This window comes from Nanorana parkeri, unplaced genomic scaffold (genome assembly GCF_000935625.1).
Source record: "Nanorana parkeri isolate BGI_ZX_2015 unplaced genomic scaffold, ASM93562v1 scaffold817, whole genome shotgun sequence".
NCBI classification, from domain to species: Eukaryota; Metazoa; Chordata; class Amphibia; order Anura; family Dicroglossidae; genus Nanorana; species Nanorana parkeri.
Genome location: NW_017307085.1, coordinates 674,948 through 691,193, shown reverse-complemented (window position 1 = coordinate 691,193; position 16,246 = coordinate 674,948). Strand labels below are relative to the sequence as shown.

General features: G+C 47.8%; 1 protein-coding gene across 1 annotated transcript in view; it reads right to left on the bottom strand.

Moving 5' to 3' along the window:
- The window catches only part of LOC108794147 (interferon alpha/beta receptor 1-like), a 33,036-nt gene extending 16,790 nt beyond the window's left edge, over positions 1–16,246 (bottom strand). The window contains exons 1-4 of the mRNA XM_018565139.1: positions 16,226–16,246; positions 16,016–16,099; positions 14,133–14,223; positions 13,959–14,042 (exon numbers count right to left, since the gene is read on the bottom strand). Coding sequence (XP_018420641.1) covers positions 13,959–14,042; positions 14,133–14,223; positions 16,016–16,099; positions 16,226–16,246 — 280 coding nt within the window. The remainder of the gene's footprint in view (positions 1–13,958; positions 14,043–14,132; positions 14,224–16,015; positions 16,100–16,225) is intronic.

The following is a 16,246-nucleotide window of genomic DNA, read 5'->3' as shown; positions in this document are numbered from 1 at the left end:
AACTCCCCTTGGATGTTTCTCGCTGTTCCAAATACCGTCATATTGCAGCTGTACCCTGGTTGCCGACCACTCTTAGAGAGGTTGTCTGGACTGGACCTGGGTCAGGTAAGCGAGTCTCATGTCTCCTACATGTCAGTACATCTTACATCTCTCTATAGGCCAGAAAGTCATAAGCATGACACTGAAGAATGTGGAGTATATCCAAATCCAATTCTGAAGAATGCTGACTGGCTGTTACCACTCACCGATCTTCATTTAAACCCAACAGTGTCCACCCATAACTAAAGTCCGAGCTTTGAATGACCTACCAGGAGTACCAACCTTTTTCAAGTTGAGCAGCGAGAGCAACGTTTGCAAAAAACAGCTCAGTACAATCTAAGCTCAAATCTTTACTAGGAAAAAAAGTCTGACAGGAGTTCCACTTTCATTGTTTTCAGTTTGCGTTTCCCATCTCATATACATACCTTTTGAAGTTTTAAAGCAGCTTGCGGCACTGAAGGGACTGTGCTTTCTTATTTGTACATCATAGATCTGAGCCCTCAAGCAATAGATCACATCAACATGAAGGTCTTTATACAGTATCTCAAAGGATGTCAGTATTGGTCTGAATTGATTCTAAAAAACAAAGAAGGTTCTGGGGATCAGCAACCAGTTTATGTGTTGGTCCCCCATCATACAAACTTGAGCCACTATGACTAATGCTGGCTGCTGTAGTGGTTGGATGCAAAGTCAGATCCGTATATTGACCAGAAACATTGTATGTCATCCTTTTCTCTGGACAAAGTTTCTTCTGCATCAAGGAAGAATGACATGACAATGGCCTTCATAAAGTGAGCCTACATGGTTCCTAAATGTTTTTGATCCACATCCACTATTCCTCCCAGATACCAACGACGGTACACTATTCCTCCCAGATACAGTACCAATGACGGGACACTATTCCTTCCACTGATACCAATGATAGCACACTATTCCTTCCACTGATACCAATGATAGCACGACTCCTCCCACTGATACCAATTATAGAACACGACTCCTCCCACTGATACCAATGAAGGAGCACTATTCCTCCCACTGATATCAATGAAGGAGCACTATTCCTCCCACTGATACCAATGAAGGAGCACTATCCCTCCCACTGATACCAATGAAGGAGCACTATCCCTCCCACTGATACCAATGAAGGAGCACTATCCCTTCCACTTATACCAACGACGGGGCACTATTCCTTCTATTAATGCCAATGATGGGGCACTATTCCTCCCACTGATACTAATGAAGGAGCACTATCCCTCCCACTGATACCAACGGTGGGGCCCTAGTGCTCCCATTGATACCAATGAAGGGGCACTATTCCTTCTACTGATACCAATGATAGCACACAACTCCTCCAACTGATACCAATGATAGCACGACTCCTCCCACTGATACCAATGATAGAACACGACTCCTCCCACTGACACCAATTAAGGAGCACTATTCCTCCCACTGATACCAATGAAGGAGCACTATTCCTCCCACTGATACTAATGAAGGAGCACTATCCCTCCCACTGATACCAACGATGGGGCACTATTCCTTCTACTAATGCCAATGATGGGGCACTATTCCTCCCACTGATACCAACGGTGGGGCACTATTGCTTCCATTGATGCCAATGAAGGAGCACTATTCCTTCCACTGATACCAACGATGGGGCACTATTCCTCCAACTGATACCAATGAAGGAGCACTATTCCTGCCACTTATTCCTCCCACTGATACCAATGAAGGAGCACTATTCCTCCCACTGATATCAATGAAGGAGCACTATTCCTCCCACTGATACCAATGAAGGAGCACTATCCCTCCCACTGATACCAATGAAGGAGCACTATCCCTCCCACTGATACCAATGAAGGAGCACTATCCCTTCCACTTATACCAACGACGGGGCACTATTCCTTCTATTAATGCCAATGATGGGGCACTATTCCTCCCACTGATACTAATGAAGGAGCACTATCCCTCCCACTGATACCAACGGTGGGGCACTATTGCTTCCATTGATACCAATGAAGGGGCACTATTCCTTCTACTGATACCAATGATAGCACACAACTCCTCCAACTGATACCAATGATAGCACGACTCCTCCCACTGATACCAATTATAGAACACGACTCCTCCCACTGATACCAATGAAGGAGCACTATTCCTCCCACTGATACCAATGAAGGAGCACTATTCCTCCCACTGATACTAATGAAGGAGCACTATCCCTCCCACTGATACCAACGATGGGGCACTATTCCTTCTACTAATGCCAATGATGGGGCACTATTCCTCCCACTGATACCAACGGTGGGGCACTATTGCTTCCATTGATGCCAATGAAGGAGCACTATTCCTTCCACTGATACCAACGATGGGGCACTATTCCTCCAACTGATACCAATGAAGGAGCACTATTCCTGCCACTGATACCAATGATGGGACTCAATTGTGGACCCCTTTAAACACTTACCTCTGCACTGGTGTTCATGTTTTGCAGAACTACAATATATTTTGCATATGCAGAAGGTACTGCAGTGGAAATATTAGCTCTAACGAGCCCATCATCAAGCACCAAATGAACAGCAGGGGATGGAAGCTGTTCTGGTAAAACTGACAAAATAAACATAAAAGATTGCAGATTACAATGAGCACCACGGCACTAAAATGAAACGCCAATTATAAATGAATGTATCCTTGCAGCATGTATTTGGAAGGAGAACAATCACAAATTATTCACCTATACTGACCACAGAACTCTAGTACAGACTCAGAGAATCACCAAAATAACTATGGACGATAATGAGAGACATAGCATCAACGACAAACGTTACGTGTAGAGCTAAAAACTGAGCTCCACACACTAAGTAAACACATCCAATATGGAGCTAGGCTGGGCCATGTGAAGTCCTTGTGTCAATCTGTCACTCAGCCGCCCAATCACGGGGCGCTTCCTGAACACAATGATCGATCCACTTTTCATTTCAGCGACTTATTTACTATATAAAACTAGAAAAATAAGACTGAAAATGGATTAAAGCTGAACTCCGGCCTTACCTTTTACCTGCAGCAAGTGTCTTGAACCTAAACACTCTCACTTCCCTCTAAGCTTGCATCTCCACAATATAACCCTTCAAAGCTGCAGCAGTTATCTTGAGCCCACGTTCATTTCCTCTCTGAACAACCTCCATCATTCATCAGTCACTTCTTCACCTAGACAGAGCTTTCATTGACTCCCCCTCTCAGCTATTAGTTTTCTGTGCCATCAATTATTTTGTTCCTGAGCTTTCTATGAAAGAACACATCCCCGGCTTCCCTTTGGACGAGGGGCGCCCACATTTTTTCGTCCGGAGATCTACTTTTCAAAATGATGAGCTCCATGAGATCTACCAACGAAGAAACACCTGCATTGAGGGGCGGTGCATTGAAGTCAATGGCACCGCAGCCATGCCCCCCGTGCGCTCGCCCACACCCGGAAAGCAGGCACATTAGTGCCTGCGTTCCAGTCCAGTGCCATCTGCAAAAATGCTGCCATTGACTTCAATGCACCGCTCCCCCCACCCCCCTGATGCAGGGAGCGGCCGGCTTGCGTTCCAGTGCATTCTAGAGGCCGAACACTCGGGAACGCAGACTTTGTGGTATGAACCGGCCCTCTCTCTTGGCTGTCTCTTCTCTCTCTCCTCGCGCTCTCCCGTTTCTATCTGCTGTCTCTCTTCTCTCACTTAGCTGTCTCTTCTCTCTCTCTGCTGTCTCTTCTCTCTCCTGTCCTTTTCTTACCTGCCAGGTCTCCTCTTGTACGCCGGCGTCCTGTCCTCCCGCGGTGGTCGTGTGGCCGACGTTGCACACGGGGAAGAGGTGTCCCGCCCCTTCTCGTCTGCGGCCTCTGACGCATTCAGCCACACGAGCACCGCGGGAGGACAGGACACAGGTCAGTGAGCCGATCGCAATCTACCAGTGCTTTGCGATCGACTGATAGATCGCGATCGACCAAATGGCACCCCTGCTTTAGAAGTACCTGCAACCAATCAGCAGATTGCAAAGCAAATGTCTGCAGCACTTAGTGGCCGGTAGGGAGTAGCAGGCACATCTAAAGAGGTCCCAGGGATGTGTTCTTTGATATAAATCTCTTGAAAACGATCTGAGGCAGAATGCTGTGACATTTACAGGAGCCTATGGACCCTTTCACCAAAGAGCAGCTCGCAGACCCAGTGCTGACATCACCGGGTCCCAAAACAGGTTTTTATTGAAAAAGGGAAAATGGAAAGCCAACGCTGTTCTTAAGAAGGAATTTAGCCGTCTATGGTGAGGTTGCTTACCGATAAGGTTTGGCTGAAAGCTTACGGAATCAGACTGCTTGACTCCTTGAGGTGTTTCAGCTCTCACATGCAGTGTGTAGTTCTTACTGAAGTCCGGTAATTCAGAAGGTATATGGCACACATATTGATCAATGTGAAAGCATCCAGGGATTTCACTGGCTGCCATCCCCAACCTTGAAGCCAATATGAAATGTGATTAATCAATGGGTTAATTAGAACTGTCTAACTTAACATGGTGGGCTTTTTGATTCCTTTACTACCCTCTCACCATAACATGTATGGTTATACTGTCCCATTGAGTCCAGAACCCTACTCCATAGAAGCCATGGTTTACATATATTGTACTACTGAGGACCAAAAAGCCTGAAACAGCTGTATGCAGAGTTTGGAATAAATGGCTCTATGACATTAGGCTACATCTGCAGTATACACCAGTGGTTCTGGATGGATGTACATCTGGCCAATAAGGCCACCCAATGTAAGGGGGCACTGTACTGACCCCCAATGTAAGGGGACACTGTACTGACCCCCAATGTAAAGGGACACTGTACAGATCACCAATGTAAGGTAGCACTGTACTGACCACCAATGTAAGGGGACAGTGTACTGACCCCCAATGTAAAGGGACACTGTACTGACCCCCAATGTAAAGGGACACTGTACAGATCACCAATGTAAGGGGACACTGTACTGACCCGCAATGTAAGGGGGCACTGTACTGACCCCCAATGTAAGGTAGCACTGTAGTGATCAATAATGTAAGGGGGCACTGTACTGACCACCAATGTAAGGGGGCACTGTACTGATTATTATTATTATACAGGATTTATATAGCGCCAACAGTTTGCGCAGCGCTTTACAATATAAGGAAGACATTACAGTTACAATACAATTCAAGACAAGATGGTAAGGAGGGCCCTAACCCTGAGGGCTTACAATCTAAAAGAGGAGGGGGAAAGAGGAGGTAGCACTGTACTGACCATTAATGTAAGGGGGCACTGTACTGACAACTAATGTAAGGGGGCACTGTACAGATCACCAATGTAAGGGGGCACTGTACTGACCCCCAATGTAAGGGGGCACTGTACTGACCATTAATGTAAGGGGGCACTGTACAGATCACCAATGTAAGGGGGCACTGTACTGATCACCAATGTAAGGGGACACTGTACTGACTATTAATGTAAGGGGGCACTGTACAGATCACCAATGTAAGGGGGCACTGTACAGATCACCAATGTAAGGGGGCACTGTACTGATCATTAATGTAAGGGGGCACTGTACAGATCACCAATGTAAGGGGGAACTGTACAGATCACCAATGTAAGGGGGCACTGTACAGATCACCAATGTAAGGGGGCACTGTACTGACCATTAATGTAAGGGAGCACTGTACTGATCATTAATGTAAGGGGGCACTGTACTGATCATTAATGTAAGGGGGACCTGTACTGATCATTAATGCAAGGGGACACTGTACTGACCATCAATGTAACTAGAATGGGAGAACTCGCTAGAAAGTGACATAACAGGCAGACCAACTTTAACTGACACGATTCTATTTTTTAAATATGGCTAATAAGCTCACTTCAATTATTATTATGAAAAGCGTCCTCTTTAAATCTTTAAGCCTAAAGACTAGTGTAAAAATGATGCTGAACATACTCTTGATAGAACACAGTAAAGTTCACGTCCACGTTGTCATAGCCCATATGTATCCATTCCCAGGTTGCTGAAAGGTTCCCTTGCTGATTAATGATCCGAATGTTACTTGGTGGTTCCAGATCTGAAATGATGAGAGACATCTTCCATTGAAGGAGAAGACCTCCACAAAAGACACAGAGAGGAGAAGCACGCCGCTGCAGGAGACCACAAACAAATTTGGAGAAGCAACAGAATAGTGGGAACATTTAAATTGCTAAAGCACGGATTACCACAAACAACTGCCATTTTCATTTTACATAAAATAATTGTTTTCCATCCTATGCTGCATCTCAGGGCTGCTCATTTCCTCCAGCCTTTCACAGCTACTTCCTGTCTACATGCAGTCCTGTGATGGTTAACGGGCATTTCTCTGGGCATGTTTCTTGATGGTGACAACAGTACCCCTTTTACGATCCATTCACAGCAGCCTGGTCCGCTGCGATGCAGTTAATGTAAGCGTGCCAATTCTGGCCAGAACGCACTGCATCACATTGCAGCCGGCTCACTATGTTGTAGGGCAGGAGGTGGTGTGGCGGTCCATTGAAGTGAATGGTACCGTAGCCACACCCTGTGGCCTTAATGCGATCGGCCGCACGGGAACGCAAGGCACATTATGCCTGAGGTCCGGTCCGAACAAAATGCTGCAACTCACTGTGTCCAGTATGAACGAGGCCTTAGTGTGTTGCCAAGTGTTGTGCTTCCAACCTAGAACTCGATGTTTGGCTTCAGCTGACCATGAGGGAGAGGGGTCCATGTGGATTCTGATAGGTAGACCAAAGTGTTCTGCCCCTGTCAGGAGCCTTGCACCCCAGGGGGTCAGGGAAAGGGCCCTTTCTCTTCAGGAGAACAAATTGACACACCCATGTGCACCCTTATTGTGTGTGTTTAACTTTTTTGGTTCACTTTAGTGTTCAGTTTTTGTATAGCAATCACATGCTTAAAAGAGAACTATGAGGTAAGTGTTTTTCCCCATAGTTCTCTTAAGGGTCACAGGAGGACATATACTAACCTCCTCCCGTGACCCAAAACTACAGCTTGCTATATATTGAGACCGCCGAGGCCGGGACGGATCCCGACAATGCTGTTGAGATCCATCCAGGTGTGTGAGTGACACCTGGATTGTGTTCTCTCACCTCCCAATCTATTGAGCCGACGTGTGACAGTTTCATTGTCACTATGTGAAAATCACTTACCTCATAGTTCTCCTTTAATAGCTCCAAAACACACTCATATTATGGCTGCTGTGAACCCACCCCTTTTATAGTAAGGAGTCTGGATTATCTATTCTTTCATATGACTGGCCACGGTGACTCAGCTGACCAGGGGCAAAGGTTATGGCTATGCACGGCATCATATTTATTTCATACGCATTATTTCTGGCAGCAAAGGCATTCTGGTCCAACGTTTGGCGGCTATTTCCCAGTAATGAACCCTCTGTAGCAGTGAACCGCATCCCTAGTTTTAATTCCCTCTAATTGAAAGTCCAACCAAAAGTATTCCACTATAAAAAAGTATAAATGTTTTTAATTTTGTGTTGGTGATTTCCCCTCACTTCCTGAACTATGAGAATGAGTGATTTTCACTCACCTCATAGTTCTCCTTTAATAAAAAAAAAATCAGTTTGTAGATTTCCATTACTATACATTTCTAAAGGTGTCTTTGTTGTCGTTTTTAAGATCAGGGTGAAGTTCCTCTTTAACAGGAACCTTCATGGCAGAATCATCAGGAATCATTTTAAAGGGTATCTCGGGTCAAAATCTACCAATAAATCTGTATTTCTATATTGAATTTGATCTCCCGCTCCTAATAACCAGATCCATCTAGAAGTTTGTAAACTTACTTATTAAAGATGCCCACACGATGTACTTCCTGAATGCACTGACACACCCTGTGAATATGTACTTCCTTGTAACCCCCTCTCTCACAGAGCCTGCCTGAGCTACAACTCAACGTCTGAACATTGTAACATAATAATTGCTTGCTGGAAGCAATGCATGATGGGATGAGTGGTCATGAGAAATGGAGATTGCATAACATCAAGCAGCAAAGAGACGCAAAGCACACTGGGAATCCAGGAAGTTGTTGGAAGTGATGGGCAGATGCAGACCGAGGGCCCTCGGCCATCAGGGGGCCCATCACTGACCGTCCCCTCGCTGCTGCCTCTCTGACACCTGCGCCCGGTCTGCCCGCCCGCATAAGATGCGTCTCTGTAATCGCTGGCCGCTCGCTCATCAAGGGGGTCCTCGGCAGGCCCCCAGCGGGCGGCCCTCTACAATGCCTGATTAGAGGCCCGGATCGCATAAGAGGTAATCCGGGCCTCTAATCAGGCATTCTAGACGGCTGCCCGCTGCCGATCTCAGAAGCAAGTTGCTGGAAGACTGCTCATGTAAGCCTGCACTCCCCCACCCCACCCCCACATGGTGCTCTATAATGTAATGCTGGGATAGTGGGATTTGTCTATAGCTGATGGTACATTGTGCTGTATATTATACACAGCAATGTACCATCAGCTATAGACAAATCCTACAGAGCCGCATTGGGCAGCTCCCGGGAAGGACAGGTGCTGCGTGTGATTAGTACGCAGCCCCTGTCCTTCTCTATGGGAGTACGTGGCCGTATGCTGCCCTACGCTCACCCCAAGTGCAGGTCCGTACGGGTGCGGGTGTCCCGGCTAGGACCCAGACAGGATCCATCCAGTCAGCGTACGGGTACGGACACCCGTACGGACGTGCAGGGCAAGTGAGCGTAAGGTGGCGTACGGCCGCGTACTCCCATAGAGAAGGACGGGGGCTGCGTACTAATCACACGCAACACCTGTCCTTCCCGGGAGCTGCCCGATACGGCAGCTGTACGCGCTGGCTCTTATCAGTGTGAATGAGGCCTTATAATAAGTATATAATAGAGGAAATCTAAAGTTTCATGCTGAGCTCTGCATAGAAATTATTGTAACTTTAGTAAGTTTTGGATCATTTTTCCCTGAACAGCTAATGAAGAATGTTGTGGTTATATGTAGGAAATTCCTCCGATAAAAAGATAGATGATGATTTAGTAAGTCACGCTTGGTCAGACGTGCCATAAAGATGTCCTTTGTATATACCAGAGAACAGCAAACAGCCAGGAGGAAAGTGAAACTGCCATCAGGGGAATTCCATTAGCAAAGAAGGAAAATTGTGCAATGTTAGATCAATCCGTGGCACTGTGACAGCAACGGAACAATCCTAAAGTAGTATTCAACACTCAACATTGTTTTCATAATGAACCCGGATCAAAGAATGATACATCGCCCGGCAAAGCATTGCTTACATTTTAGCCCAAGCACTTAGGCCTGGGTCACACCTAGGAGATTTTGAGCAGTCGGAAAAGAGCTTTTAAATGCCCAACACAAGAAATCCCGTGATTCTCAATGGTCCTGATTCACACCGGAGCAGAAAAACGCCAGCAGGAAAAAGCCAACCGCCCGAAAAGGTACATGAGCTTCTTTGGGCAGTTAAAGGAGAACTATGAGGTGAGTGAAAATCACTCAGCCTCATAGTTCGAGCCGACGTGTGACAATGAAACTGTCACACGTCGGCTCAATAGATCGGGAAGTGAACGAACACATAATGTCGCTCGCTCACTTCTCGATCCTGTAACTGCAGAGAGCCGTTACTGTCACTCACGGCTCCCTGCAGGGATTCCCCCCTCCCCGATCCTCCAGAGCTGACTGGCGGGTATAGCTGGCTCTGCCCCTAGATAAGCAGAGCCAGCTGTCAATCACGCAGCTGGGTGGATCCAGACAGTAATGTCGGGATCTGTTCCGGCGTCTCAGTATACCGCAAGCTGTAGCTCGCTATATACTGAGCTTTGGGTCACGGGAGGACGCTAGTTTGTGTCCTCCCGTGACCCTGGGGAGAACTATGGGGAAAAGCCCTGACCACATAGTTTTCCTTTAAAGCACGTTTTTGCCCCATAGACTTCAATGGAAATGGCAAAAACGCGCGTCAGAAGCATGTTGCACCTTTTCGTGTGTGTTTTTGCACTTTTAAACGAGCGTTCTTCCATTGCCCGCAATGGGCGTGGCGCAAACAGCTTAATCGACGTGGGCGTGGCGCGAGCGGGAAATTTGAATTTTAGCCGACAAATCGACGATGGAAAACGTTGACAACGTTTTCCATCGTCGATTTTAATTGAATAATTGCTGCAGCTCTAGTGAACAGGTGCTAGTCCTTTTCTATGTGACCAGGGAGGAAAGTGCTAACCACATGAGCAAAATGGAACATCATTCAAGTTGCACTAGTTTGTATTGAGGGCAGGCAAATTTTAATAGTGAGCACTTTTCAATTTAGTCAGAATCTCTCAAGGAAACCTCTTATTATTGAAAAGGGAGGGGGAGGGGGAGGGCTCTTTTCAATAATAAGAGGTTTCCTTGAGAGATTCTGACTAAATTGAAAAGTGCTCACTATTAAAATAAGCTGATGTCATTACATCCAGATCACTACAGTTGCATTTCTAGTGTAGTCCACTCCTGACTTACTTTTAGAAGGTGGGCCCTCAATTGTCTGCAGGCCAGCGGCGGGTGAGGGAGCTCACGGCGAGGAGGAGACCAGCGGGGGACATGGCTTTTGCGGCGACTGAGGGAGCTCACGGCTAGGAGGAGACCAGCGGCCGGCATGACTTATGCGGCGGGTGAGGCAGCTCGCGGCGGGTGAGAGAGCTCACGGCTAGGAGACGAGCAGCGTGCGCGGCTTCGGCCTGTTCGGTGGGCGTGGCTTATGCGGCGGCCTGTGCGGTGGACACGTCGGGAGCAGCGTGTGACGCGTGACGTGCGACTCAGGCCGCGTGCGGAGCCCCGAACAGGCTAAGCAATCGATAGCCGACGAATCGACGATCGAAAACGTTGCCAACGTTTTCAATCGTCGATTTTAATCGACTTAATCGATTAACTGTTGCAGCTCTAATAAATTCCCCTCATGGTGTATTGGACGTGATGACTCGAGGATCCCTAAGCCGGGTGTGCACGTTTCTCCATCTACGTAGTTACATAGTAGAGATTGATGTGTTTTGCTCGTGTACATTTTGATGCACGTTTTTTTTTATTGAACGTGAGGATGCCGAGGGACATACCATCACTGCAGTGGAAGAAGAGGCGATCGGGCACCTAAGATTCAGCAGCTGAAAATTTGAGATATACATTATCGCCATGGATACGCTTTACTGCACTGAGCTGGTATATGATAACTCCTCAATCACGTACCGTGCACTGAGGAGCGACCACACCTCCAGACATATGAGCAGAGGAAGATAAATGTTCAGTAACTACATCGTAGAAATAAATGTAGAGGAGATCAGCTTAATGCAGGGGCGGACAAATCTAATAGCCAATCTGTCCAATCCAGGAGCCAGAAGGATTTGTGAGGAGCCATATCCATTGACAAGAACTAAGGAAAACCTCAAAACTTAGGCGCCAGCTTTTTAAAGAGCATTGGCGACCTGGCTCCTGGGATTTGACCAGCCCTGGTGAATGTATGTACAGGGGGGGACTCATCAATATGGAATTCAGGAGCCAGAAGGATTTGTGAGGAGCCAGCTCCATTGACAAGAACTAGGGAAAACCTCAAAGGTTAGGAGCCAGCTGTAATTTTGGCCACCTGGCTCCTAGGATTTGTCCATTCCTGGGTTAATGTATATTAGGGCTGCAACAACTAATCGACTAAATAGATTATTGGAAAAGTTGTCAACATTTTCAATCATCGATTAATCGGCTTCCGATTAGTTGGCCCTGTTCACGGCTCCAAACACGCTGCGCGCCGCTGCCAGACCCGCCCGCATCCAAACCTCCTCCCCGCCTCATGCTCACCGCCCGCCCACATCCACGATCGACACAGGGACGCGGGGAGAAGAAGTAAGGAGGAGCAGGTGTGGGGGGATAACTGCTGCCGATAGACAGGCCCGATCTCAAAGCAAGTTGCTGTAAGACTGTATGCAGAATGGCACCGGCTATAGAGGACTACAAAACCCAGCAATAGTACATTATACAGCGCAATGCAGAATACTGCCAGCTACAACGTACTATTGCTGGGATTTGTAGTCCTCTATAGCCGTTGCCATTCTGCATTGTGCTGTATAATTTTACACTTTCCATTTCACTTTATTGCACACCACTTTTGTTTTTTTTACTTCCACCGCTCCAAGCTTGCTCCTGTGATGGACTACAATCTCAATACAAACTAGTAGTCCATCACTGGAGCCATTTTTAAAAATGTATTTTATTTTTTATCCGATTAATCGAACGTAATAATCGGCTAACTAATCGATTTTGAAAATAATCGTTAGCTGCAGCTCTAATGTATATATAGGGGTGGACATATTTATATGGGGTTCAGGAGCCTGTCTGTCCAATCCAGGAGCCAGCAGATTTTTTTTTAGGAACCAGCTCCATTGAAAACAACTAGAGAAAACCTCAATTGTTGGGTGCCAGCTTCAATTTTTAAAGAGCATTGGCGACCTGGGATTTGCCCAGCCCTGTGTATACAGTCTTACAAATGAATTTGGAATTACGGGCCGATCTGTACAATCGAAGTGCCAGAAGGATTTTTTTTAGGAGCCAGCTCTACTGACAACAATTAGAGAAAACCCCAAAACTTAGGCGCCAGCAGTCATTCTTTTAAAGAGCATTGGCGACCTGGCTCCTGGGATTCGGCCAGTCCTGGGTTAATGCATATACAGGGGTGGACACGATAAAATAGAATTCAGTAGCCGGTCTGTCCCATCCAGGAGTCTTTTTAGGAGCCAGCTCCATTGACAACAAATAGAGAAAATCTCAAAAGTTGGGCGCCGGCTGTCATTTTCAAGGAGCATTGGCGACCCGGCTCCTGGGATTTGCCCAGCCCTGTGTATATATTCTCAGAAAAGTGAGTTAATATGTTACAACCTCATTTGATCTGCTTCCCCAGCTTCTTGTCCTGGCTCTGAGAGCCGGGGACTGTAACGAGTGACACCGGAAGTGATGTAATTGGTTTATTCAACTTTTTAACAAACCCAAAATATTTTGTAAAAAAAAATGCATTTCAGTTTATTTTTGGGGCCAATCACACCGTATAATAATACCCATTTTTTGTAACATATAAAAGATGAGAGAGCAAAGCTGAAAAGAAAAGGTTTAAAGCTGAACGCCAGACACAAAAACGTGCCGCCCCAGATATGAATCCGCTCTGTGTGCACCAAACGGCTTCAGGAACTTAGATGTTACCTTGTAGAAGTAGCAGTGACATCATCACTGCGCTGTCCATACCCTGCGCACAGAGCAGAGCTGTGAAAAGGGCCCATCAGGCTCCACCCACGACAGAAAAATACAGGAGGGGGCGGAGACAAGTCCTGTCACCCTGCACAAGGAGAGAGAGCAGCAGTGACCGGTCTATATTACAGGAGGGGGCGCAGACAAGACCAGTCACCCTGCACAAGGAGAGAGCAGCAGTGACTGGTCTATATTACAGGAGGGGGCGGAGACAAGACCAGTCACCCTGCACAAGGAGAGAGAGCAGCATTGACCGGTCTATATTACAGGAAGTGTCACACTGGATTACTGCAGAGATCTGGAAGAAACACACAAAGCTCACCAATGGTGAGGTGAGTAAAAGGCCATACAGGTGTGCTGCAGTGCAAGGAGCATGCCAGTAGGGGGAGAAAGCAGAGTGATAGAGAAATGAGCCCGTCAGTCTGCTGCTGACCTGTAAGGGTTTCATATTTGCAGCAAAAAAAAGTGTTGGGGACACACGAAGATAGAGAACAGTGCGGGGTGTCAGTGTTGGGGACACGGGAGGATGCAGAACAGTGCGGGGTGTCAGTGTTGGGGATACAGTGTAGATGTCAGTGGCACTCATATCTATGAGTCAGCTCAGGGTAGAAGGTGACAACACACAGACTGACCTGACACTGCCGCTCCCAGCCCGGCCAGCAGGGGGAGTAGGAGGACCCCTGGGCCCCTGACCATGTTGCTGCCTCCCGTCACATCTGCTCCGATCACATCAGACGGACCGAAGTCAGAACACCAGCCCGCTTAGCCCTGCCCCCCGGTTCCTCCACGCCCACTCTACAATGTACATCCAGGGTCGGCGGCCATTTTCCCTGCGTCTTTTAGCATGCTGAACGTGGCTACAGGAAAATGGCTCTTGTAGTGCGGACACTTATCTGCCTGTAGTGTTATAGAACATAGGATTGATCTGTTGTTTATTTTCTACAAAGGGGTTTTCCCTGAGTTTAGTAACCGTGATGTTCTGTATTCCCATGAGCCTGAGATTATGAGGATGGGGATAGTGTTATGGCATACCGCAATACAAACTGGACAATACACTCTAATCTGGTCTATATATATATATATACGAAATACTATATATACTAGGGTTTCAGTCCGGTTTTTGAGTCCGTTTTTTGAGTCTTGTATATGGGTGCTAGGCCAGCTATCACCCCTACACAAGACACTCCTGTGAGAAGCTACGTACTCCGTTCCTCCAGCACTGTCTCGTCCCACATTCCAGAGGGACAGACAATCATTTCTCCTCCTACCTCTGAGATCATCTCAATGATTAACCCCGTGCTGCCCTGCTCTTCTGCATCACTTTAGAGCAGCGATGGCGAACCTTTTTGAGCCCGAGTGCCCAAACTGGATCACTAAACCAATTTACGTGTCTCAAAGTGCCAACCGTGCACCTCAACCCAAATACTGATGATTTTCTTTTAAAAACACACTTCATATCACTGTTTGAACTAATTATGTCCTTAAAGGTGGGCTCTGCGGTTGTCTGTATGGGCTCTTGAAGACTGTGCAGCTTCCAGGTGGTCCATAAGTGCTCTTAGGTGGGCTTGGCATTTGTCTGCATGGGCTCTTAGGGGCTGTTCAGCTTCAAGGTGGTCCACAAATGGTCTTATGTGGGCCCGGCAGTTGTCTGTATGGGCCCTTGAGGGCTGTGCAGCTTCAAGGTGGCCCATATATGCTCTTAAGTGGTCTCTAAGGAGGGCTATGCGGCTCCTAAGGGCAGATCCAGCTTTCTAATTAGACGGCCGCTTGCTGCTGGCTAGGGCCCTGAGAGGCCCCAGAGCGCAGCCGTCTAATATGCCTGAGGTAATGGCGCCAATGCTAGAGCGCATGCGCCTCACATACCTCGTCAGTCGTTGACGTCGCTGCGCGGCTTCTCGTCTCGTCCCCAGTGCGCTTGCGCGGCAGCAGATGACAGCGTCTCCGAAGCTCTTTTCTGTGCCTAAAGCTGTACGGCAGACCTGGGCTCACATGCCAGCAGAAACGGCCCCGCGTGCCTGCTCTGGCACGCGTGCCATAGGTTCACCAGCGCTGGCTTAGTGTATATGTCTGTATGTCACAGTCACTTGTCCAAACAAAACACTTTATTAAAACAACATATGTGCCCCACCACAGGGAGCAATTCATGTCTGTGGCTGGTAAGGCATGCTAGGAGTTGTAGTCCTGCGGTAACTATCAGCAGTCCTGTGGGTGAGGGGAGGTGAGCTAAGACTTGTAGTCCTCATAGCCGAGTCACATGTCTGGGTTTTGCAGGACATGCTAGGAGTTGTAGTCTATGGCACTCTAATATTTGTACAGATGCGGTTGCTGAGGTCCCCAGTAAGCGCGGGATACCTAAGGCAGCCTCATCTGCCTGAAGCCGCATCATCTTGTAAGCCGTGAGTGCCTGTAAACAGGAGCAGGCCAAGCCACACATCTCCTCCATCTTTCTGACACCACACTGCCCACCCCTGGATACCTGGTATGACACTGCACAGCACTCCTGAGAGTCTGCATAGCCCACCTGAGAGTGCGCATAGCCCACCTGAGAGCCCGCATAGCTAACCTGAGAGTCCCCATAGCCCACCTGAGAGTCCGCATAGCCCACCCGAGAGTCCACATAGCCCACCCGAGAGTCCGCATAGCCCACCCGAGAGTCTGCATAGCCCACCTGAGAGTGGGCAAAGCCCACCTGAGAGTCTGCAAAGCCCGTCTGAGAGTCCGCAAAGCCCGTCTGAGAGTCCGCAAAGCCCGTCTGAGAGTCCGCATAGCCCACCTGAGAGTCTGCATAGCCCACCTGAGAGTCCGCATAGCCCACCTGAGAGTGTGCATAGGCCATTGGAGAGTGCGCATAGCCCACCAGAGAGACCACACAGCCACCCGAGAGCCCACAGAGGTTTACCTGAGAGCCTGCATAGCCCAT